At 34.6% G+C, this 26,285-nt stretch overlaps 1 protein-coding gene across 3 annotated transcripts in view; it reads right to left on the bottom strand.

Annotated features, from left to right (window-relative positions):
* Positions 1 to 23,410, bottom strand: part of LOC130622240 (acidic amino acid decarboxylase GADL1-like) — a 53,512-nt gene extending 30,102 nt beyond the window's left edge. Inside the window, exons 1-4 of one of the 3 annotated variants that reach the window (XM_057437683.1) lie at positions 23,245 to 23,410; positions 8,369 to 8,602; positions 2,395 to 2,485; positions 810 to 916 (exon numbers count right to left, since the gene is read on the bottom strand). In XM_057437683.1, the coding sequence (XP_057293666.1) occupies positions 810 to 916; positions 2,395 to 2,485; positions 8,369 to 8,602; positions 23,245 to 23,299 (487 nt within the window). In that variant the 5' untranslated portion in view covers positions 23,300 to 23,410. Of the gene's footprint in view, positions 1 to 809; positions 917 to 2,394; positions 2,486 to 8,368; positions 8,603 to 9,056; positions 9,378 to 23,244 lie in introns of those variants that run through there. The other 2 variants (XM_057437684.1, XM_057437682.1) reach the window with 2 other exon arrangements.
* Between the last annotated feature and the right edge of the window lie 2,875 nt (positions 23,411 to 26,285).

Genomic DNA, 26,285 nt, shown 5'->3' with positions numbered 1-26,285 from the left:
GGCGATAGAAATGCTTTTTAGATCGCATTTTAAAAGTTTAAGAACGAAGCAATTATTTTGTGTGATTTGAAAGGAACTCGCTATCCTATTGTGTTTTTGAATGAAAGCAATTATTTTTGCAAGTTCGGCGTATGCGCACGCTCACATCTGGTCAGTACTGTAAGCAGCATTTTACAAAAATACTCGAATTTTTTGTGAAAACAACTTTTGCTGTATTTAACTTGCATTGTATTGTTCACAAAAACTGGTTAAGAATCTCTGAAACAATAATTACATTTTGAATATTTTCTTACAGCATGCTATAAAAATAAACTTTTGCAACATTATTTCAGTTATCGGAGACAAGAAAGTTAAAACTGAGAGTCGTTAGTTCAGACGCTCAGTTTTCTGGGTTTCACGAGTTTAAACGTCCCCCATTTGTCTCCAACAAAAAATAATAACACAGGAAAAATTAAATCTTGCAGGTCACAAAAAAATACAAATTCTTGTCGAAAAACAAAGAGCTATTGATGAACAAGCCAATGGTAATTGATCTATGGTGTTCCCAGGCCACATCTAGATAGTGGTTTACTTCGTTACAAAGTGCCGAAATAAACACCTGGGCCCACAAAGGAATAAAAAAGATAAAATGAATGAACAATAAAACCCAAGTTAATAACCACTGATGGGGACAAATTCTATGCCTAGGTGTGCTGCTGACATAAAATTAAATGGCAGAAACTACAGCAACTCATAACTCACCTGTCTAATTTTACTGACTGTGCCTGATGTATTAACAAATTCTAATAAATTTAAATTGTAAAAGTAACCTGGAAAAAGTAGTCCATCTCCATTTTTATAACCAACATATTCTTGAAATTTATTTAAAATGGTTTTTTCCATCATAACATATAATGGTGCCATCTCGTAGGTATACCTTAAATTCACAAAATAATAATAATTATTATAATCCTTATGAGTTGGACCCTCCATAATGATGTTATTTACCTGAAATTTAGTCCTTTAAAAAAACTTCCTTTGTTTCTTTCATTAAAAATATTAATACTAATCATGAATTGAAAAATGATCCTGCCTCTCTAATATTTCCAAATGTGACATTGTTAATTAATCTTTTTAAATATTTATTAAATTACCCTAGAATAAAATGCCAAAAATTCTTGACCTCTTTCAAAATAATGACGTCATGAGTAGAAACTACAAAATTTTAGACCTTACTTCTTTTATGAAGTTGATGATCTTAGAGGGAGGAGGCGCTATGAGGCTCTAAGTAGGATGGACAGGTCCTGAAATAGCTTAAAAACCTAATAAAATATTTATTTTCAGTGCTTGAAGACAGCAAAAACATGGAGTACAAGTTCAATTGGCCTACCATCTTGCTGATATACATCGACATTTATATAGTTTTAACTTGTTTAAATTAAGATAACATATTTTTCAATTGCACAGAGTTTATTTTTAAAAAGATTATTTGAATTATGTGACATGATTTTTTAATTTTGCTATCTTTTAAATCTAAAATTCAAAACAATAGAACATTTTTAAAATGACCGAAGTGGAATTTTGTAAAGATCATTATTTAATAGGTAGTTGTGTTTGTGCCAGTGTCGTCCCATGTAGCGCCATAAATGTTAATTATTAATGTATACTGTTTTAGTTGTGCATATAAGTGATGCATGTCATGTTGTACTGTTTATCTGTTAATCTTATGTAAACATTTTTGTATATATTTACTGCACTCATATTGTAAGTATCTGTAACTATGTAAATTTGAAAAACAGTTTACATCAAATAAATGTGAGACAACCATTACAACTTGAAGTATTCTTTAAAAACAAAATTAGTGCAGCTACAATTTGAATAGCCAAACTTAGGTAATTATGTGGAGTTATTACGAAGTTACGTAAGTAATACAGTTTTGTTAGCATCTGGCAAAGCCATGAAGACCCATGTGTCTGGGCCAGACAATGTCCGATTATCATTTTCAGGACCGCAGTTCGGGTTGCAGTTGGAACTTATTAAGCAGTGGGAATGATTGACATGGTAACTTAATTCTATACAAGAAACGTAGGCTCAAACTGGCAAAACATATTTAAGAAACATGGACAGGATCAAAAAGGCAAGAAATAATTTTTTTCTAACACATAAAGCTAAACAGAAAGCACTAAAGTCAAATCAAAAATGTTTCCATCATCTGCACCCTTTTCTACCAGCATATTATTCTCTTCATGTTTTTGAAACAATTGAGAATAAGAAACAAATAAGAAACAGTTGAGGCTTATTTCTCAAAAAAACTAAGAAACATTAAGCCTAAGGCCAAATGCATCTTTCTTGTTAACAAAACGTGTATTTTAAGCCTTGATTAAAAAAGAAAATAAAGCAGACAAATGTACCTACATTGATGTATTGGTAGTATTAGCAATCCATTGTCCCATTAAACAATTGACATCTACACCAGCCCAAAGCTGATTGTAAAAACGAGGATGAGCTACAAAAAAAATATCCAACTAATTTTACTTGTAAGGCACGCATCGCAGGTCTCCCGTTATTTTCAATGTAGAAAAATTTGGATACTTAAAAATTTATTCATAAATAAGTTCCACTCAAATTAATGACTTTCATCAACTAGAATTAATGACTTCCATAGCACAAAACAATTAACATGCCTAAGTTAAAAAAGTTTTACCAATTTCCAACATTAACATCCGTACGAATGATTTTTGTTTTTAAAGAAATGATCAATATGATATACTCACATAGCTGAGCAATAAATTGAAAAATTTAACATACTACCAACAGGTGTGTGCATGCTTTTTTGTTTTTTAGTAAAAAAGATTGGTTTGAAGAAATAGGTTGTGATCCTCACTGGCACTCACATAAATATTGATAAAAAACAACAACAATTTTTTCTCCAATTCTGTGCTAGAAGTACTATCATTACTTTGTGTAACAAATAAATCTACAGCTATTTTAAGGGGGTGGTATCTGTTCACAGAACAAACTCCATGAGTAGTGGATCCCAAATACTTCACCCCTATCAAATAATTAAAGTCATTATTAAGCATTAATTCGTTACCCTAGGTAATAGTAACCTGTCTTCTTTTAGATGTTGTAACTAATACTTCTATCTGCTTATGGCTTTAAAAATAAAATATGAATTATATCTTTAATAAGAAAAAGTAAATTTTAATACGTTTGGATAAATTGTTTTTTCTTCTTGTTATTTATTCAGAAAAACCCTTGAGCATTGCTACCTGTCAAGGTGAAAATCCAAACTAAATTCATGCGCAAAAGACTTAATCAATGTAGTCTTTTCTTAACATCAAAAAATAAGTATAACGGAGGAGGGTGTTACGACAAGCATATAGGGACGTGTTTTTTGTAAGAATATTAAAAAAAACAAGGACAAAATCTATTTTACAAGAATGGTGTTTCAGCAGTCCATATACTATTTTGCAATATTAACTAGAATTATCATAACGGAGGAATGTGATACAACATGCATAAAGTCTAGAATTTGGCAGGTAACACGGCAGTAGTATTGAGGAAATATTATAGTGAGCATTGACTAGCTACCCTGCTCTAAATTAATCTTTCATATGTAAATTATCTTTTCATAGTATGCTTAAAATAAGAATAAAAAATAATAAATACAAGGTAAATGAAGAAATTATGCTAGCCAAACATTTTATATGATTTTGCGTGTGCTGATCCCCCCTCTAGCCGTTTTGCTGTGCATAGGCGTGTGCGCGTTTGATCGGATACCTCTCATGACAAGGCCTGGAAAGCTATATCTGGAATCACACAAAGTTTTAACAAAAAGTGGAAAAATCACTAGAAACTACTCGTGCAAATTATCAGGTCTTGTCAAAGTACCATTCATTCATTCGTATAAACAAATTTCATCATCATCATCATTCTCGGCTTAATGTCCGTTTTCCATGCTAGCATGGGTTGGACGGGGTATATTAATGACCTTCTTCCAATCTGATCTAGACTGTGTTAGATCTAGAACTTCCTCAGTATCAAGTCTGTCCTTATAACCTCCTGCCAAGTCTTTCTCGGTCTGCCTCCGGGCTTTGCCCCAGAAACTATCAAGTCTCTACACTTTCTTACCCAATTATCACCCTCCATTCTTTCCAAGTGCCCCAGCCAATTCAATATTCTTATCTGGATAACATCTTTAATTCTACAGATACTTAGCCTGCTTCTTAGCTCATCTGAACTCTTTCTGTCTCTCAGACTGGCGTTACACATCCACCTAACCATTCTCATATCATTCCTTCCTAAACGGTTAAGATCTTCCTGCTTCACTGCTATGTCTCACTACCGTACAGCATAACACTTCTTACACAGGCCTCATACAACCTACCTTTTAACTCAATTGACAAGACTCTGCTAGGCAACAAAGGAAGTAACTTTTTCCAAGCAGAACATATCCTGCAAGTAACACTTCCAACACTTCTTCCAAATTTATGTAGCAAATTCAGGTCAGCTATTAACCCATTAATAAATTCATTTATTCAATTATTCACTCATTCAGATAAACAAATTCATGTAGCAAATTCTGGTCTTTCTAAGAATACTACAATGTCAAACGCTCCAAGCTGAAATCATTAGTCCCTCATAGCAAGATATCGGTTCAGTCATCTAGACTCTCTTCCAATGAACACCTTTACATTGTGTCTGTGTCATCCTGTAAGAAAAAGTTCTATTCATTAAGTTTCTGGTTTTTTAAATTTTATGAAATTCAATACTTTAAATCTTCTACAAATGGCAGAAATAGCACTTATTCTTCTTTCCTATTTCTTTTAGAACACCCAACACCCTTGCAGTTAGTGATATTTTCCTGATATTTTACTCAACAATTTGCAAAACTATGGGCCTACTTTTTTTGTACCTTTAAACATCTGCCTGCCGCTACCACTGGTACCAACAAAATCTGTGTCTGAAAAAATCAAAACACAGCCAACTGACAGTGTCGCCATTTTCTGCCATTATGAAGTTTTAAAATAATCCGTATTATTAAGCCCTGTAAAAATGTAAACAAATATGTGATGCTCTCTAGGAAAATCAACCTCTTCTATTTTTAATTCGCATTTTTAAAACAATAGAATTCCATATTTTGTATTTTTAAAAATATGATTTGCGTATTTAAAAATACGCGTATTAAACCGTAAAAATACGAGTATTTTAAATACGAATTTCGTATTATTGAAATACGCAATTCGTATTAAAAAATACGCATATTTCTAAAAATACACATTTCTAAAAATACTCTGTAGATTTAAAATACAAACACATAAAAAAAGTAATCTCTGGTTGGGGATCGTCTCCCAGATCGTTTCATTGTTAATACGAATTGAAACGACGAATTGAAACGACGAATTGAAACGACGAATTGAAACGACGAATTGAAACGACGAATTGAAACGACGAATTGAAACGACGAATTGAAACGACGAATTGAAACAACGAATTAAATGTTTTTATTTTTTTCACAAAACGATTATATACTTTACTATGAAAATTGAAACTATTTGATAGGATTACGATGAGAAACGTCCCTGTGAAGCTTTAAAGTTGCCGTATTTTATTCTAAAATGGCGAGAAAACGAACCTGTGAAGCTTTTAAGTTGCCGTATTACATCATCATCATCATCATTCTCGGCTTAACATCTGTTTTCCATGCTAGCATGGGTTGGACGGGGTATATTAATGACCCTCTTCCAATCTGATCTAGATCTAAACTCAACTTCCTGTGTATCAAGTCTGTCTTTATAACCTCCTGCCAAGTCTTTTTCGGTCTGCCTCTGGGCTTTGCCCCAGGAACTATCAAGTCTCTACACTTTCTTACCCAATTATTCTCCTCCATTCTTTCTAAGTGCCCCAGCCAATTCAATCTTCTTATCTGGATAACATCTTTAATTCTACGGAGACTTAGCCTGCTTCTTAGCTCATCTGAACTCTTTCTGTCTCTCAGACTGGCGTTACACATCCACCTAACCATTCTAATATCATTCCTTTCTAAACGGTCAAGATCTTCCTGCTTCACTGCCCATGGCTCACTACCGTACAACATAACACTTCTTACACAGGCCTCATACAACCTACCTTTTACCTCAATTGACAGGACTCTGCTAGTCAACAAAGGAAGTAACTCTCTGAACTTTTTCCAAGCAGAACCTATCCTGCAAGTAACACTTCTTCCAACACCCCCTTCACTGCCCAACATATCACCTAAGTAACAGAAGTTCTCAACTATCTCTAACGAGCCACTGTTGTACATCATTAAATCTGGAAATACTTCATTCTCTATAATCTCACCTTTGCAACGCTTGCATACAAACTGTATGTCAGCTCTTAACCTTCCACTAATACTACTGCACTTCTTATGTACCCAATGCTTGCAAGTCTGACAAAAAATTGAGTTACTACCAACCCCTTTCCTGCAAACTCCACAAGGCCACTTTCCAACTACAATGTCACACTTGGCTGCAATGCTACTAATCATGACTTTAGACTTTGCTGTGTGTACCTTTAGCCCTTTCTCTTCTAGTCCTTTATCCACTTCTCAAACTTTTCAACTAATTCTTACATCGACTCTGCTATGAGAACCAAATCATCTGCATACAATAACTCCCATGGACAACCTGTTCTGAACTCCATCGACAGTGCTTCTAAGACTAGGATAAACAACAAAGGACTAAGTACAGAACCCTGATGTACATCAACATTTACACTAAATTCATCACTAAGTGAATCGTTAATCCTGACACGACCTCTAGCATTGCTGTACATAGACTGTACCATCGTAACTAGCCACTCATCCACACCTAATTTTCTCATAGCCCACCAAATAACTTTACGTGGCACTCTATCAAAAGCTTTCTCTAAATCTACAAAGGCAAAATAGAGATTCTTTCTCTTTCCTAAATACTTTTCCTGAAGCTGTCTGAGTAAAAATTACAATCTAAAATAATATTATACAATCTAAAATAATATTATACAATCTAAAATAATATTACAATCTAAAATAAAGAGAAAACGTCTCTGCGAAGCTTTAAAGTAGCCTTACTTCATTTTAAAATGACGAGAAGTAATTTTTCTATTTAGTTAATTAACCACTCACTTGATACACGTAACATTTTTAAAGATACGAAATTCTATTTTTAAAATATTTTTAAAAAATACGAAATTCGTATTTTCTATCTTTAATACTAAATACGAATTTCATATTTTTTAAAAACAGAATTTCGTACTTTTTAAAATACGAAAATTCGTAGTATTTCTAAAAATACGCGTATTTTAAAATACGAAATCCGTATTTTTTAATACGAAATTTCTGTATTTCGTATTTTATAATACGAAAAGAGAAGTGGTCGATTTTCCTAGAGAACATCACATATGGCTACCGAGTAAAATAGAAAAACAATTTCTTTGCTGTGTTATTATTTAGAGGAAAACAATGTAAAGGAAAACATCTTTAATATTACTTTCGGGATTTCCAGCTTTTTAGCAATATCCATCACAGCTAATTGTTTCCAATTCAAAATCCATTTCTGAGAGTGGAGGCTTGTTAAGCACGTTTTTGTTTTGTTTCTCTGTCATCCTGTCTGTTTACACATTTTGGTACAAATAAATGATGTTGTCATATGAATCACATAATTATGCAGATGTATGATGAAACTTTTAACATAGATTATCTAAGTGTGTTGTGAAAACAATAGTAAAACGGCAGCACTGCCAGCAACAAGGTAGGAAATTCTACTCTGTGTGTGTGTTATCGGTACCAATACCTTCTCTCCTGAGCAGTGGCAATATTATCTGACTGTCTTGACATGAAAAAATGGGCTGTATAAACTACTAACTACAACTTAACAACAGCAAAATACCAAATTAAACAAGATCTCACACTAAAAACAACCTAGCCTTATTACAGTAAGGTAGGTAATAAAATAATGCAAGGCCACAATAAACTGATTTTGTGTTTACAGCTTGTGTTCATCGCATACTTTAATGTTGTTTTAAATTTTCATCAACACATTGTTAAATAAATGTCAAAGAATTGCAAGAAATCCAAAAAATCATATATATATACAAACTTCATCTGTGTTTTAAAAATAAGTTTAATTTTTTTAAATTTTTAAGTAAAATAGTTTTAATTTCATTTATCAATACTAGTTATTCATACTACCCTATTTAGTTATAGAATTAATTTTACAAATGTAAAACATCGCTGAATTTAGTGTCCTGAAACTACACTACTTTGAACATTGTAATGTTCAGAGTAGTGTAGTTTTAAAGCAAAAAAATTAAACAGGTTGCTTAATAAGGAAACTACTTTCAGCAGTATTTTAAAAACACATACCTGTTTTCACAACATAATGTAAAATATTTTCCACTTGTTCCAAGATTCCACCCAAAGATGTACCATATTCAGGTAAAGTAAAATCAAAACATGCTTTTATTTCTTCTGGAGTTACAAAATTTATAATTTTGGAATTTCGGTCATTGGAAATAGCAAGAAACTGAACAAGTTTTTTCGCCACATCAGTGACAAATTTTTCAGTCACCTCTTCCTTGTCCGCATATGGTAGTAGATCTACAAATAAAAAGAGTGTATTGTCATAGAAATCTTAATAGTTACACACTACAGTATTCAGCGTTTGCATTAGAGGACCTGTCTTGTTTCAAATTCACAACAACACAATTTTTACAATCACATCTTTTAAGCAAAAGATGAAATATTTTTCTGGTAAATATTTGTTAAAAGGATTCCTGCACTAAAAATTACACTTTATACGTTGTGGAGAATAAATAAAGGGGCGGTGATGGTTATCTGGAGGAGTGATGGTTGCTAACAAAAAGCAAAATGAGGAGAAGGGTGTCCCTGAGTAGCGAAGATTTAAATTAAGTGAGATTAGTGTACACCTACACGCTTTATAAAAATAAGATTTATAAGGATACTAGTATATAGTTGCAACCACTTGCCGCCCCCTCTTTACTGCAATACGACAGTTGTTCATTCAAAGCTGCACATATGCCCCAACACCAACCTTGTTGCCAGAGCTGGTTTTCTCTTTTTATATCGGTAAAACCTGCGGTCGAGGTTGCACCAACACATGAAGTGCACAAGGAAAGGATATGCTTAATTTGATCACATGTGCACATCCTACCTCCGCAAGCTTCTATGCCAGGTTCAAATCTGCAATTACATGCACATTCGATTTTGCTTCTAGTGGGTTCAGCAAACAGTCCATAATTATTAGAATTCGGAAAGAATAAAACAAAATATTCCCAGTTAAGTTTTTTAAAGAATTTTTTGCACAGTATTATTATATACAGTGAAATACGACTAAATTTTTTGTTACATTCTACCTAGCTATAAATTGGAGTATATCTATACCATTTTGCATGCACAATTAATCGATAGTTTCAAAATGCTTAAAATGCAGTTTGTGTAGCAATTAAAATAAAATTTTATAAATATTTAAAAAAGGAATTAAAAAATCGCAATCAAAAAATAAGATTTTAGGACAAATAACATTTTGTTCATGCATAAAAAATGTAAAAGGCTTACATAGTGATATCATACAACATAAAAATATAAAAAACCAGGCTAACGGTAATATAATGGTAGACCTGCAACAATTTGAATTCAAATCTATAGGTTTGAAAATTTAAAGGCATATATAATCTATAAAATCATTATATTGGGTCTATTCAAAAAATGCTTATGAACTATAAATCGTCAATCTCATACTCCCTTCCCGATAATCAACTTGGCAATTTTTTGCCAATATGACACTCGTTTGCTTGTCCCAGGCCTCCTTATTTTTTTCTTTGCAATCAAATTTTGTAAGGAAACATATAGGGCCTATGCAAGCTTACCCAGAAAATCTTATTGCAAACCAAGTTACAGATCCACAGTTATTAGGTCATTGAAAAAAATCTAAGAGGCCTGAGACTAGCAAACGAGTGTCACATTGGTCGAAAATTTCAAGTTAATCAATACACCTTTATAAATTTATGCATTAATAAAGTTTGATTGCACATCCCTTAACAGGTCTAAAGTTACTGACGACAGAAAATGTCAAGGTCTGCTATTACTTAAATATGACATCATAATTTATGCAGATAATTAAATCTGAAATTCTTTAAATGTGATTATCTTGAGAGCGAAAAGAGCTTTTTAAAAAAATTAAAGAGACTTGTTAACCAACTTTTTAATCTCTATAAGATAACTCCAACATCATCTTATACCTGGGGTTCCCTTTAATCTTATATAATAATACGGAGTGTATGTGACGGTCATAGTGGATATCGTCATTTTCCTTTGATGTTGCCTAAATTTTCTTGAAGTCGCCGAAAAAGTATGTCTCAAATGTTAAATTTTATGACGTTACGCCGCGACGTTAATAACACTAATTTAACGTCAATATCCTATATTAAATTAATGAAGCCATTACAGTGCACTTAAAACTTTGAGGCCAAATAACTTGGAAACGAGGTGGTGACGTCAATGATTTTTCACCTCATGGGTAACTAGGGACCATATAGGACCAATATCGGTAATTTTCCCAAACCTGGGTCCCCGAATCCGTTTCAGAACGGACGGGTTGATGACGTCATCAAAAATCACTTAAACCACCATATCTCCGTAACCGTTTGTCAAAAGTACATGATCCTATACATTTTCTTGTTCAGCGTTTAAAGACCTATACGTTAAAGGTAACAGGTATACAAATTTCTAAAAAATAATTTTGTGCGTTTTCGCGAATCTTTGCTGACGTCAGCATAATTTTATACCCTCATATATTATTAACCGTTCACATACATTCTCTTCATGAGCGTGTCGAGCTCTACACAATAGAGACAACCGATAAACAGAATTTCGTCAATTTGTTTTCGCATATGCACTGCTGACATCAGCAAAAGGTCTAAAATAAATAATTTTTACATTGTCCCTCCTGCCTAAGTGGACTTCTCCACGGGCCTTAGCGACTAGTAATTATTAATTATAACATGTTACTTGAAAAATGAACAATTGGGAAATATGGAAAGTGTAAAGTGTCAAAGTTGAAATAAGCAACACATTTTTTGCGAGCAAGATATGTAAAAACACTGCATTAATTAAGCGTAGTAATGTAAGCCCCTTGGAAGACTCCCTTCCCCTTGTACACTTTGATACGCTTTTAGACTTCCTCTCTGACTCCTTTTTCTTTGAGCATGCTAGCTTCATTACTTTTTGTGAATGACCCCATTTGTTGCTGCAAAGCTAAACTCGCTGTGAAAAATTACTGGCACAAATGGAGATACGCACTTTTAAAAGAACGAAAATTTTCTAAGTGTATTTGGTGAGGTGAGTGCGGTGCAGGGTTGCAGTTATTTTATTTCATTTTTTGTGTACATTATCTAAAGTTTAACCAAACGTCAATTGGACATTTGGATAAATACGAGTGCTCTCTCTTTCCCAAAATCCAAACCTACACAATTTGTTTGCACAGCTGAAATTGAGGGGTGCCTACTTTACAAGACTTTGCGGAACTTCACAGAAAGAAAAACAATTAAAATACTGGATAGTATACATATACATTACATAGACATAAAGTTACATACCTCTAGGGTGGCTAGGCTTAGCAGTGTTCAAATGATGAGTTTCAGCATGGAAATTGATCTAGCTAGCTATGAACATTATCAACAAAGTGTAATGCAAGAATGCATAAAGTTGTTATCATTAAAAGATTCTTCCAGATCACTGTTATCACCGCATCAGTGTCAGTTAAACAGTGGTACTCACTCAAACCTTTCTTACATTCGCCGCCATGACAGTTTGATAACACAAACCTTGCTTTTAAATACAGCTTCACAATTAATTATTCTGAAGTTCTATTTGTTTATTTTGAAGTTTGTGCTACTTTGAAGCGCTACTACTTAAGTAGTTTGTTTACACAAAATTAAGTAGCACAGCACGAAAGGCAAGATTTCGCTCAGCACAAAAATCTTTTTTCTTCAAGCCTGGCAACAATCATGTTGGGATTTTGGGTTAAAAACAATAGGTCTATTGTTTAAACAATAGAGAAATAAAGTAAAATGACCAGCCTGGTTAGCATTTTAATATTGAGAGTGTGTATACTATGAAACATCATATTTGTGAAATTATTTCCTCAAAAAATTATGTTTTAAATATCGGTGGTTGGAACTTGGCATTTAGCTGCAATTTGCAAAACTTATTGGCTACATCTAGCCTGTTTTAACGTCTAAGACTTTCAGTCATTTAATAGGCTTCAAAACCTAGCAGGATTTGTGGTCACAGGCCAAGTAGCATACAACACTTTGGTTTTTTCAAGTGTGAATTAAACAACAGAATGTATTGCAGGCTTGGACGGAAATGGCGTTCCATCACACGCGCACGCCTTCACATACGCCATTATTGTTTTTGTCATGCGTATGATCGCACACCTAGGAGTCTTTTTCAGGAATATTTGAATAGGTGTGCGATGATTTGCACGTGTAAAACGCACGTGCAAAGAATGTTACGTCTGCGATACTGGCTCCAAGGTTATTTTTGTTGCGCATTCATTTTGCAGTAGAAAAGTGAGGGACGTTTTAAATCGTGAACCCCAAACACGATGATCGAGCGTCTACTAGTATAGCGACTCTCTCAATCTTAACTTCCTTTTCTACATGTCAGAAATAGTATGCATGACTATACTGTCATTTTTATATTTATTGTTTATATTTCAGGTCTTCACAAGCAAAGAAGCAAAAATATGCTTTGTTTTCAAATTAAAAAAAATCTTTATCCACGTGGCTTAAATAAAACTTCAAATTTCATTCAGAAAGTTCAGCTACACTTTAACAAAATTTTTACAGAAAAAAATTTAAACCGCCCGTGGGTTTCGTTTTGTTTTACAGGCATAAAGAAAAAATCCATTAAATTGGGACCTGCTGCTATGGTTTCCAATTATTTTGTCAAATGAAGAAATTATCTACAATTAAATCCATGATAAAATGTCTATTCCGCCTGTAAGTGCAGTTTTGCAGACTTGCTTCATCCGTGCTCCATCGGCGTTCACCTCTGCATTAGTTACCAACCACATGACTGGATTTCTTGTGTACGACCTGGTTACCAACGACAAATAGGCAAAGCAATAGAGATTCATGTCTACGTAGTTTTTTTAACTAAGTCAGGAGTCGGTGCATTAGCTAGGATCAGGTTGGCTATGAATAGGGTAACTCCTGGATTAAAAGGACCAGTACTATTCAAGAAATCTGAGATCTAAGCAAATGGGAGTGTTCGACCAAGTGTCACAGCTGATGATTGACCATCAAGTGATTACTAAGTAGCGATGGTGTTTGGGGTTCACCACACTTCTGTAGGTCTCCCACCTCTTAAAATAGCTAAAGTCTTGCATCAATTGCGAGATAAAGAAATTCAGAGGTCCCACTTCCGTACAGTTTTTAAATGATAGAAAAAAAGGAAGCACGCAAGTATTTAAGGCGTGTACTATGCATGCCTAACTTCACTTTATGGCATGCGGTCTGTTGCATGTGCCAAAAGATTTTAGGTGTGTGATGGCCTGCAGGCCAGAGCTTTTACTCCTGTCCAAGCCTGTATTGTAGTTGCCCCTTCTTAAAACGAGATAGTTTATGCAACTTCTGCATCTTACATGGAACATATTTAAGTTTCAAAATTGAAAAAAAATTTTAAATGGAATACCTAATATATCCTGCCTGTTCCGCTTGCCAGTGCACACTATGCAGAGTTGTTTTATTCGTGTCCCATTGGAGTTCACCTCTGCATCAGTGAAGGATCGCAAGGCTAGGTATCAGATGTGATCCGCAGTTATCAACTATAAAGGGGGCTGTTTAATAATATCTCAGTCTAAGTAATTCTTTATCTGATTCAAGAGTCAGTGGATTAGCCAGGAAGTACAGGTTGGCTTTGAATAGGCTTTCATTGGTTGATTTCTTTACGATACAACAAAAATGATAATTCATGAGGTGGATGATTATAAAGTTTCTTAGAAAATTATATTTACCAGGATTTTAAAACTAACAATCTTACAATCGTCAGGTTTAAAACTTTTATTTGAAGCGCCGATATGGTCGTCTTTTGAAGAAAGATAAAATAAGCATAAAAGGCATTTTTGATAACAACTGTAATGTGACGATTTTAGGGAAAACAGTAACTACCTATATTTTCGGTAATATTAGTAATACCGTTATACCATTAAAATTACCTTTATTACCAAATAATATTTATACTTTTACTGGTAAGCTTAAAACGGTTGAGTTTTCATAACATTATAATGAAATATGGTGAAGTTTGTGCTTCAAACGGTCAGGTTTTAGTCATTTCAGAAGAAAACGCAAATATCGAAGCCCCGTACAGGCTCGTAATGTCATTGTGGAACAAAAGAGCAAGATTTTAAAGCTTTGTAAGGCTGTGTTTTCGTCATTTTAGAACAAAATACAGTGATTTTTAAGCTACACATGGCCAAGCTAGTGTAACTTTATAACCACATACAGATTTTTTTTTCATGTTAAGACAGAAACACTAAGATTTTAACACCTTTATAGCACTTAAAATAAACATTCGATTCTTGGTGGTCAGTGTAAAAGCTGAGAATTTAATCAAGTCAACTTTTTCAGCATACAAAAAAAATCAGTGTAGTAAAGCAGGAGTTTTTGTAACTAATATGGGACAAATGTATTAAACATATATAATCCCATGCGGAAAAAAACGTGCACATTTTTGCCAATAAATTGTATTAAATTGTATTGGATTAAAAATTTGCATTTACAATATTTTCTGGAGAAAAAATCTAGTTACAAGGGTTAATTTGCCATGATTCTTATTACAGTGTCAAAATTTATTTCTTTTCTTTTAGCCTAGAGTACAGTCCAATTGTAAGCTTCTGCATACACGCAACTTGCATAAATAATTACTTTCATAATAGACTATTGTCTTTTAGAAAAAATAATTACACCGCGAGAAATTGAAAAGATCAGGGAAACTTATTGTACAAATAACAATAACCTACGTGTGACAACGTTGATAATACATTTGGTGCAAAGTCTATAGAATTTGTAAACAAAAGTAATTAAAATATAAAAATAAACTTTACTGTACTATCTTAATTTTATTTTGAAAGAAGATTTAAAATATCTTCTATTTTCAGAACACAATTTCAATACATCGTTTATTACATACATTGCTTTAAATTTTTTGTAAAACTGTAATTTGGATCAGTAATCGTGACGCCGATCTGAAAAAACTCGAGAAAAAAGGAAGATACGTGTTATCGTCATAACTCCCTCCTTCGTTATGGTTATTATAATATATCATACATTATATAATGGTGAAATACGTATGCTAGCTAAAATGTAATACTTCTGACTATTGCTTAAATAGTCTGCTTTATAGGAAACAACATCACAGAATAGGTTTCTCGTAACACCTTCCTCTGTTATGATACAACATAATTTTTGCCCATACAAAATTCCTTAAAAAATTTTGCACATGTGGGATATAGATGTTTTTATAAGACTGCACGAAAAATTAACTTTTAATTTTTTTTTCATAACCGAAAGGAGAATAATTTGCTGTTGTATAAATTTCCAAACAAAATAATCTTAAACTACTGTATAACTTTCAAAACAACACCATATTCTGTATAACTTTTGAAATAGCAAAGAATAATTCTTGTCGCATAATTTTCAAAACAGCACAGAAAACTTTTCTTGCTGCATAACTATTTTACTAATTCAAAAGAATGGAACAAATTTATTCAATTTTTTAAAAGGGAGTGAATTATTAAAATTTTTTTGCAACAAAATAATATCGTACACAGAAAATATGCTTGTCGTAACACCCTCCTCCATTGTAGAGTTAGTAATTAAAGAAATAAGAATCGCACGCCTTGACAACATAGAAACACTTTTGGGCATGCAAAGTGTTGCATGCCTAGCCTCTTCATTGACTAGACTGCCAAAACAGGTAGTTAACAAATCATTAAATTTCATTACTTGCGCTATACCTAAGGGGATTTTATTTTCAATAAGTTTTAATAATAAAACTTGATGTTATGAGAAAATAATTACAGTATTGTTTTATCGTTAAACTTTTGTTATATTACTCGCAACATAGCTCTCGCAAAGATCATTAAAATAATTACGATAAACAAAAGATTAAAGGGCTTCCGACTTGCAGAAAAAGGTGTTGTAACGGACTGTACTGTAGTAGTAGTAGTATCTAGTAAATTTGATAGGTAGTATTGTATCTAATGTTTAATTTTCTAAATGTGATATTTTAAGCTTTTACTACCCCATAATTTTATAGCTTTATTTAAAGGGATTCCTGCGTCCCAAACAATAGTTCGTTATTGAAATCAAAATACGCCAAGAATTATGAATTTAGTAAATATCTAATACAAAAGTAAATAAAAAGCTCACAAAACTCTCACAAATTTTTCCAAATTCCCTGCCATTTTGTTGCCTTCTTGCCGCTTTAGTTCCACTCTTCAAAGACGTGTGATGTAATAAGAAAGTATAACCCAAGTTAGCCATTCCACCAGAACAGAAATTACAATAATGCACGGCAGCGAATAACTGAGTTTAGCAGAAAAAAAATATTAAAATGGCAGAAGCATGTTCTACTTCGTCTTCTTCTTCAACCACAAAAACATCAGAGGAGATTTTACCGTATCTTTTCGAGCCACTCATGGTTTCTGATGACTCGGACGATGGCTGGGCCGATTGCAGCAGTAAGGAAGAAGAAAATGTTCAGGAGCAACCACACATAAGAGCCTGTCGTAATGAGGTGCCAAGCGAGATTTGGTTACCACGAAGCCCTTTTTTTTAAATCCACAGCTCCCTCAAAACAAGTAGGTTCAAAATGAGCAGAACAAAGCCTTCCAGACTTAGGTAATTCAGTGTGACCTATTGCAGCTTCCCATTGTTTAAAAACTTTTTGGTCCTTTGGATAACTATGAAAGAACACTTCCTTGTTGTTTTCTGTCTGGTTATTGCAGTTAACGGCAACGCAAAACGGCATAGCTTGTGTCTTCTACCGTCCCTTGTTTTTACTTTTTTTATAAACTTTTTGCCCTAAATTAGACTTGTGTCTAGCGCTTAAATATTTTGGCATTCCGAGCCAGCTTGACATAGCATATAGACCCTTTTCCGCGGAGGATTTTGAGTTTATTAATCTTTGTATCACTCACAATATCTGACACTCACATTATCTGAGGCAGAAACGATAGATGCTTTCCAAAGAAGACTTCCACAAACATCAGAGGGCCGACGACTGCAACGAACAAAACTGGGTACAACAACACAAAAGAAAGAAATGGAGTGACGAAATACGAGAATACAAGATAACTTTAAAACAGTTAAAACAGTTCTTGAAAGAAGAAAACATGAACCATATCAAGCTCGAAATAAAAACAATTTTAACCTGGTTTTTCTTGAATTTACTTAATATTTATAAATGTGATGCTCTCTAGGAAAATCGCCCGCTTCTATTTTCAATTCGTATTTTTAAAACAACAGAATTCCGTATTTCGTATTTTCGAAAATACGAATTGCGTGTTCAAAAATATGCGTATTTTTTTAAAAACCGTATTTCGTATTTTCAAAAAATATGGAATTTGTATTAAGAAATACGTGTATTTTTAAGTACGAAATTCGCATTAAGAAATAAGGAGAGGCGTGCGATCGTACGCGCACGGCTTGGGACATGCCTAAATTGTTTAAGGCGTGTGATTAATTGCACGCCTGAAAAATAAATATTAAGTTTTGAAAATCAACCTATAAAATCCATTTTGTAGCATGCGATGGCAGCCCTCGAAATAATTTTTGGACACCCGTCAGACAAAATGTCCGCCACATTTCCAGTCTGGTCAGACATCTTCGTAGCTCGTTTCAAACTTTTACAATACATAAACTTCTGCCTTGGTCTGACACTTTTAAATCTCAGAATTATTAAATAGTCCTGGTCCTTTTAATCCATGAGAAAGCCTATTCATAGCTAACCTGACCATGTTAACTAATTCACCGATTCCTGACTTAGTTAAAAGAACTACGTAGACATAAACCTCTTTTGCCTGGCCCCTTTGTAACCTGGTCTTACAAAAGAAATCCAACCATGCGGTTCTTAACTAATGCGGAGGTGAACGCTGTCAACAGACATTTTATCACGGATTTAATTGTAGATAATTTCTTCATTTGACAAAACATTTAAAAACCATAGCAGGTCTGAATTTAATTTAGTTTTTTTTATGGTGCAAGTGTTATTTATATTCAAGCAATTTTAAAAACAAAACCCAATTGAAGCATATTTTTGCCTGTTTGTTTGTGATGACCTGAAAAATAAACAATAAACTTATGAAAATGACAGTATAGTGATGCATACTATTTCGGACATGTAGAAAAGGAAGTTAAGATTGAGAGAGTCGCTATACATAAACGCTCGATCATCATGTTTCATCATCATCATCATTCTCGGCTTAACGTCCGTTTTCCATCCTAGCATGGGTTGGACGGGGTATATTAATGACCCTCTTCCAATCTGATCTAGACTGTGTTAGATCTAAACTCAACTTCCTCTCTATCAAGTCTGTCCTTATAACCTCCTGCCAAGTCTTTCTCGGTCTGCCTCTGGGCTTTGCCCCAGGAACTATCAAGTCTCTACACTTTCTTACCCAATTATCCTCCTCCATTCTTTCCAAGTGCCCCAGCCAATTCAATCTTCTTATCTGGATAACATCTTTAATTCTACGGAGACTTAGCCTGCTTCTTAGCTCATCTGAACTTTTTCTGTCTCTCAGACTGGCATTACACATCCACCTAACCATTCTCATATCATTCCTTTCTAAACGGTCAAGATCTTCCTGCTTCACTGCCCATGTCTCACTACCGTACAACATAACACTTCTTACACAGGCCTCATACAACCTGCCTTTTACCTCAATTGACAGGACTCTGCTAGTCAATAAAGGAAGTAACTCTCTAAACTTTTTCCAAGCAGAACCTATCCTGCAAGTAACACTTCTTCAAACACCCCCTTCACTGCCCAACATATCACCTAAGTAACAGAAGTTCTTAACTATCTCTAACGAGCCACTGTTGTACATCATTAAAGCTGGAAATACTTCATTCTCTATAATCTCACCTTTGCAACGCTTGCATACAAATTGTATGCCAGCTCTTAACCTTCCACTAATACTACTGCACTTCTTATGTACCCAATGCTTGCAAGTCTGACAAAAAATTGAGTTACTACCAACCCCTTTCCTGCAAACTCCACAAGGCCACTTTCCAACTACAATGTCACACTTGGCTGCAATGCTACTAATCATGACTTTAGACTTTGCTGTGTTTACCTTCATCCCTTTCTCTTCTAGTCCTTTCTTCCACTTCTCAAACTTTTCAACTAATTCTTCCATCGACTCTGCTATGAGAACCAAATCATCTGCATACAATAACTCCCATGGACAACCTGTTCTGAACTCCATCAACAGCGCTTCTAAGACTAGAATAAACAACAAAGGACTAAGTACAGAACCCTGATGTACACCAACATTTACACTAAATTCATCACTAAGTGAATCGTTAATCCTGACACGACTTCTAGCATTGCTGTACATAGACTGAACCATCGTAACTAGCCACTCATCCACACCTAATTTTCTCATAGCCCACCAAATAACTTTACGTGGCACTCTATCAAAAGCTTTCTCTAAATCTACAAAGGCAAAATAGAGATTCTTTCTCTTTCCTAAATACTTTTCCTGAAGCTGTCTGAGTAAAAATATTGCATCTGTAGTGCCACGCCCTGGAACAAAACCAAATTGCATCTTATCTATATCAATTCTTTCTCTAAGTAACTTATCAATCACTGTTTCAATAACTTTCATTACTTGATCAACCAACTTCAAACCTCTATAGTTACCCCTTTCTAATGCATCACCCTTGCCCTTGAAACAATTCACTATTACACTCGACTGCCACTCACTCGGAATAGCACCATCCTTTATAATCTGGTTAGCAAGACTTGTAATAAGCTCAACTCCAATATATCCAGATGCTTTTACCATCTCTGCAACAATACCTGATACTCATGCAGCCTTGCCAATCTTCAATTTCCTAATAGCCTCCACTACCCATTCTGTCTTGATCTGCATAGCTGGCCCTTCTACGACATCATCATCAGACAAATTATCCTCGTCCCAATCAAACTCAGTGTTAAGCAACCTCTGATAATGATTCTTCCAAGCTACCCTTTTCTCCTCCTCTGTGCTAACCAAAACACCTTCATCATTACGTATACACTTCTCACCTACAATATCTTGATTAGTCTTCTTCATTTGCTTTGCTATCTTGAATACCTCATTGTGCTGGTCTTCCCTTCTTAACACATCTGCAAATCTGTTTCTCTCTGCTTCTGATTTTGCCTTATACACTGCTGTACGGGCGCGACGCTTAGCTTCTAAGTAAATATTTTTACTACCACCTGACTTCCACTCTTTCCAAAGTTTTCTCTTTTCCTTTATACACTAGTCAACCTCATTATTCCACCACCAGGTCTGTCTATGTCTAGCTGGTCCTTTCGTCCACCCACAGGTATCATCAGAAGGTTCTAGAAGACAATTCTTCAAAGTAGTCCAAGTACTTTCAACATTGTCACTATCACATTGACTATTGTAGGCTAATTGCTGAACTTTTGCACTAAATTGTCTTGCTACAATCTCTTCCTTCAGCTTCCAGACTTTTCGACGGGGCATGTACTTTCCCTTGGCTTCTTTGACACTCTTCAAGATAATATCACAAACCAGCAACCTATGCTGGGAAACACAATCTTCCCCCGATATAACTTTCACGTCCTTCACCACTTTCTTGTCTGACTTTCTAACCAAAAAGTAATCTATCTGTGTCTTACAACCACCTGACTCATATGTTATCAGCCTACTCTGTCTCTTACTGAATGATGTGTTGCAAACCACCATGTCCGTTGCCATTCCCCAAATGTTTAAAAGTAATCCGAGAAAAATAATACTTCAACAATACTTTGTTGCACTTAAACTTCCATAAGAAAGAAACAAAGTTTTAGCATATCAATTTCTTAAATATTTTTTCTTGTAATGTACAGTACTGTGAAAAGCTTTGTTAACATCGTGTGCGTGTAACGAGCGTGGTGCACACGAACCACGATAAAATCGTGGTCTTTATGTATAATAAACATTCAAACATTCTATCGTGGCCACCACACTAATATTATTATCTCCACAAAGGATCGTGTGTCACACGATTATTTTTGCGAGCTCCACGATTTTTATAACCAGTATATTTAATTTTTTTTTCTTTTCAAAAAAGTCTTTATTAAAGTTTGTTTGTTTCAGGTTTTATCAAGCTAAAAAAGCATATTCGTAGTTTTTGCTTGGTGTATACTTTTTTCGTTGTGGACGCGATTGTATTTTTACCAAATGTCATTTGTCTAGAAAAGTTAAATTTGTCTGCGCCGATAGAAATGCTTTTTTAGATCGCATTTTAAAAGTTTAAAAAGGAAAAGCGGCGATAGAAATGTTTTTTTTAGATCGCATTTTAAAAGTTTATAAACAAAAAGCGGCAATAGAAATGTTTTTAAATCGCATTTTAAAAGTTTATAAACGAAAAGCGGCGATAGAAATGTTTTTTTAGATCACATTTTAAAAGTTTAAGAACGAAGAGCGGCGATAGAAATGTTTTTTTACATCGCATTTTAATTCATGAAAGATTAAAATCTATTATGTAGGTAGCTTTATGACAACGAATTAAAACAACAAGTGTTAATTTATTTTTTTGCCGTCAGTTTTTGATTTAATTGATGAACTAACGGTCTTTGTTGTTTTACATTAGAACTTATCATCGTGGAAGCCACGATGTAATATTTAATTTTCGTTTGTGTAGTCCACGAAACATGATCGGGAGGTCCACGATTGTTAAAAAAATACGCATCGTGGGCTATCGTGGTTCGTGCGTAACATGAAATAAACACGAACCACGATGTTAACAAACCTTTTCACAGTAGTGTAGTGATATCCGTAAATGTTTTTTTTACCTGCGACATTGGTTTAAGATTTATACATGACTAAAAACTATGAAATTTAAGATATTTAAGATTTGACTATAAATATATAAGTACATCTGTATCTTTTTGTAAATATCTTCCTTCTCTGCTAACGCTGGGCGGATTAACCTTATAATATATTATCACGCAGGACAGGGACTGTTATTGAAAGAACATGTACCATCATTTTAGCAAATTTTTATCTACTCTTTCATATGCTGGGAGGAGGGACAAACAAACTGATCTGCCCAATGCAATTTTGTTGTTTGTTGATTAATGTCAGACCACAGTAGCCTACACTACAACCTCGATCTCAGGGTTATTTGTCTTCCTGACATCAAGCTGGCAACGAAATTCATCTTGCTGTCGCAATACCAAAAAGAGACAAAATTCCCTGGAAACGAGGTTGGTTTACCCTATAGACTCGCTACACTGCTGCGCAACGCCAAGGAAACCTACATTGATAGGGTCTACGTATGGTAGGGCTAGGTTTAAATCACTAACACTAACTAGCCTTTCATCGACCATCAACTTTCTGCGTTCCTCTTCTGAGCTTCACTTTCAACATTTTTTTATAGACTATGCTTTTGATGAATTTTCGTTCAAGATCTCACAAATCAATTTTCAAAAATAACTTTGTAATGTGTAACAAATTTTATTGCCTATCTGGATAGCAAAATATGTCGTGTCTAACTTCGTAACAGAAATCAGTCTGATAGACAGCTTTTTGTATATGAACTTTATTCGATAGATTGTTTACGTATACCATATGTCTTGTTATAGAAACAGTATTTTTGTGTTTAAAATTAGGCAAGTTGGTTCTAAGATGGTAAGAATTCCAGCAACCACTCAATATCTTTTCTTGGTTTATAACTAATAAATAGATATGATGGTGCAATGTTTTACAGTAGTTAACAAATCAATAAAACGTTGCAGGAAAAATCCACCACATTTCACCATCTTACAAGCAAAGGAGTGAAACCCAGATAATGATAGCAACTCCACATTTAGTGCACTTTTCCCTGTAGCTTGCTATCTATATTAGTTTACTGGACGTTTGCTGAGGAAGTCAAATCACTAAATTAATTATGGTGTATTGAAACAGTACAGAAATCTTGTCAGAGGCTAACCTTTAAAATACAGATGGCAAAACGCTTTTGAACTGCTTTCAGCAGATGACATCATACAGAGATCTTGATCTTTCGAACCCAAAGCAGAAAACAAACCTTTATGCTGTGCTTTTCCAGAAGCTCAATATTTACCGCGAAGCTTTTACACGCGATGTGCCATCATTAAAAATAAAACGACCCTGGGGTAAAGTTGGTTACAGCCCCAGCGCGCCCTTGGTGCCAATGCAACAAAGATCAAAAACACCCTGTTTTGGTTATGTAACACCCGGCAAAGACCTAGCAAAGTCATAGTATAGATTTTATATTGGAGGTTAACGATGCTACCGATGTTCACTAGAAAACCAAATGAAGCTACTACCATCAATGGCGGATTCAGGGTATGAAGCTAACATAGACATTTAACCTGTTCTTGATTATTATAAAGCAGTTTCTTACATGTGTGCTTATTTGTCGAAAGTTGAAGATGAATCTTCAGAGGCAATGAAAAAAGCTGCATCGCAAGGCTTAGAAACTGGTGATTCATTATTATTGAATTTCCGCGCCCGAAGGCGTAGGAAATTCTTTAAAACCGTCGTTTTTTTCTTTCGGAGCATTTTTTGAGAAAAAATCGACCCTGGGATTTCACGTTGGTCTGTCACAGATGTAAGCTTCGTACCCAAGCTCCTTAACTACTGGGAAGTCCAGTATTGACGCTTCAGGCCAAAATTGGTATTTGTTTTCGACAAAATTTGGCACAGTTAACAAATAAAGTATGCTGAAAATGTTGATGGTACAAAAGTTTGATTTTTTGTCACCTAAATGTCATTTCAGGTCAAAATTTATCTAAAAATTAAAACTGCTTTATTTTCGACAAAAATTGACACAGTTAATAAAAAAAGTATGCTGAAAATGATGGTCACATCAAAATTTTGATTTTTTGTCAACTAATGCCGTTTAAGACCATAAACGTTTCAATCGCAAGACTTTCAACCATGAATGATAGGCTGTATTTTTTGTTAGCAATTTCTTTTAAAATGTGAGTTTACTATGACACGTTTCGTTTTGTTTGCGTTTGTTGTAAGATATAATGTCACTGGTGTGCTTTATCTTCAGAGGTTCATGCACCAAACCCCTTCGAATGTTTGGCACAATAACACAACGAATTAGCAGGTTTTCATCAAATAATTTGGTAGCGCGTGGAAATTCTTAGAGCCCCCAGGGCTTCTTGTTACAAATGAAATCATTTGCAAACGCGTATCGAAATCATCGCGAAATGTCAGTTCAAGAAGCAGTTGCTATTATAATGCCAGAAATAGGGTTACGAAAGACATTTTCTGTTGTAGTATTTGCAAACCGTAACATTCCTGAGAAGAGTTATAGGGTATGTCATAACAAAGAAGAAATTTCAAGTTTGCCACCAGACAGTACGGATATTTTTAAAGGAAATATCTTGAATAGATAAATGGATAGACCCGATTTAGAATTTAAAAAAAGGAAAATATTCTATGTTGGAACATATGTGCTATGCTGAGTTCTTGTCAAACTACTCTATGAAAATAAAACCGAAACCAGAAGATGAAAATGACAGCCAACCAGAAGTACTTGAAGAAATAATAGCTGGTTTTAGCACGGAAGGAAGACTCTAACTTAAAAATTAAATAGTTTAAATTTTTGGGAGACGAACGGTGCACGGTACTGGCCGATAGAACCATGTTTCCAGGCCCCCATACCAATTTTCAAGTCCGTAGCTACTAGCGCGGTGTTGGCATAAGGTTGGAAAGATGGTATACTTTCGCCAATTTTTATGTTTTTTTCAATTTTGTGTGTTTTGTTCGACGAAATAACTCGAAATCCATAACACACATGTATAACATCTATATAATAATACGCCAGTTCCGTGTGTCTGTAACAGGCAAAGTGGATATGCTCATTTTCCTTTAATCTTACTGAAACTTTCTTTGAAGTAACTGAAAAAAAAAGATCTATACGATGAATGCACATGTGTACGAATTTGTGAAGAAATTTTTTTTGGAACTTTTGGTAGGGACTTTGTTGACGTCAGCAAAATTTTTAAACCCTTATATCTCCTTATGCGTTTGTCAAAAACATACGATACTATACATTATTTTGATCAGCGTTTTAAACCCTTATATTTCATTAATCGCTCATCAAAACCACACGATTATATACATTTTCTTGATCAGTAGTGTAAGCTCTACGCAATGCAGGAAACATGAAAACAAGTTTCTCCATTTATTTATTTTGAATTTGCACTGCTGACGTCAGCAAAAAATCTCAAACAACCTATTTTTCCATTGTCCTTCTGCCTAAGTGGATTACTCCACGAGCCTTATCGACTAGTCTCGTATAATAATACGGAGAGTCTGTGTGTATGTAACAGGCAAAGTGGATGTGTTCATTTTCCTTTGATTTTGCCGAAAAATGCATGTCTAATATGTTAAATTTTCTAACGTTACGTCGTGACGTCAATAACACTACTTTAACGTCAATCTCCTATATTAAATTAATGAAGCCATTACAGTGCACCCAAAACTTAGAAGCCAAATAACTTGGAAACAAGATGGTGACGTTAATGATTTTTCACCGCGTTGGTAACTAGAGACCACCTAGGACCAATTTGGGTAATTTTCTCAAACCACAATCTCACCCTTGGGGTAGTCAACAAGCTTATTCCGTATTTTTTGAGCTACATACCCCTGTTGACCACAAATGGCAAGGTATTGGAAGGGATCATCGTTGTTCTTCTCGATAATCACCATACTATTATCCTTTCCAGGATCCTCCAGGTGGGGCACGGCACGTTGCTTTAGCTCCTCAATTTCATCCTCCAACGCCATGAGCTGACTATCTCTGTCCTCAATTTCATCGTTGAGAAAGACCAGAGTATTATCCTTCTCCTCAAGGGCTTGACGCTACTCCTTGAGTTCATCCTGTAATTTTTCAACACCTTTTTGAGCTAGCCATTCACTGCTTTGGTTTTTCTAGAACGGTGCGTAATTTCAGGCGCCCCGCTTAGCGTGACAAACACATCATGCCTGTTC

Source organism: Hydractinia symbiolongicarpus, chromosome 12 (genome assembly GCF_029227915.1).
Source record: "Hydractinia symbiolongicarpus strain clone_291-10 chromosome 12, HSymV2.1, whole genome shotgun sequence".
Lineage (NCBI taxonomy): Eukaryota > Metazoa > Cnidaria > Hydrozoa > Anthoathecata > Hydractiniidae > Hydractinia > Hydractinia symbiolongicarpus.
The sequence above is the reverse complement of the archived record's forward strand: the minus strand, read 5'-3'. Positions and strand labels throughout refer to the sequence as shown.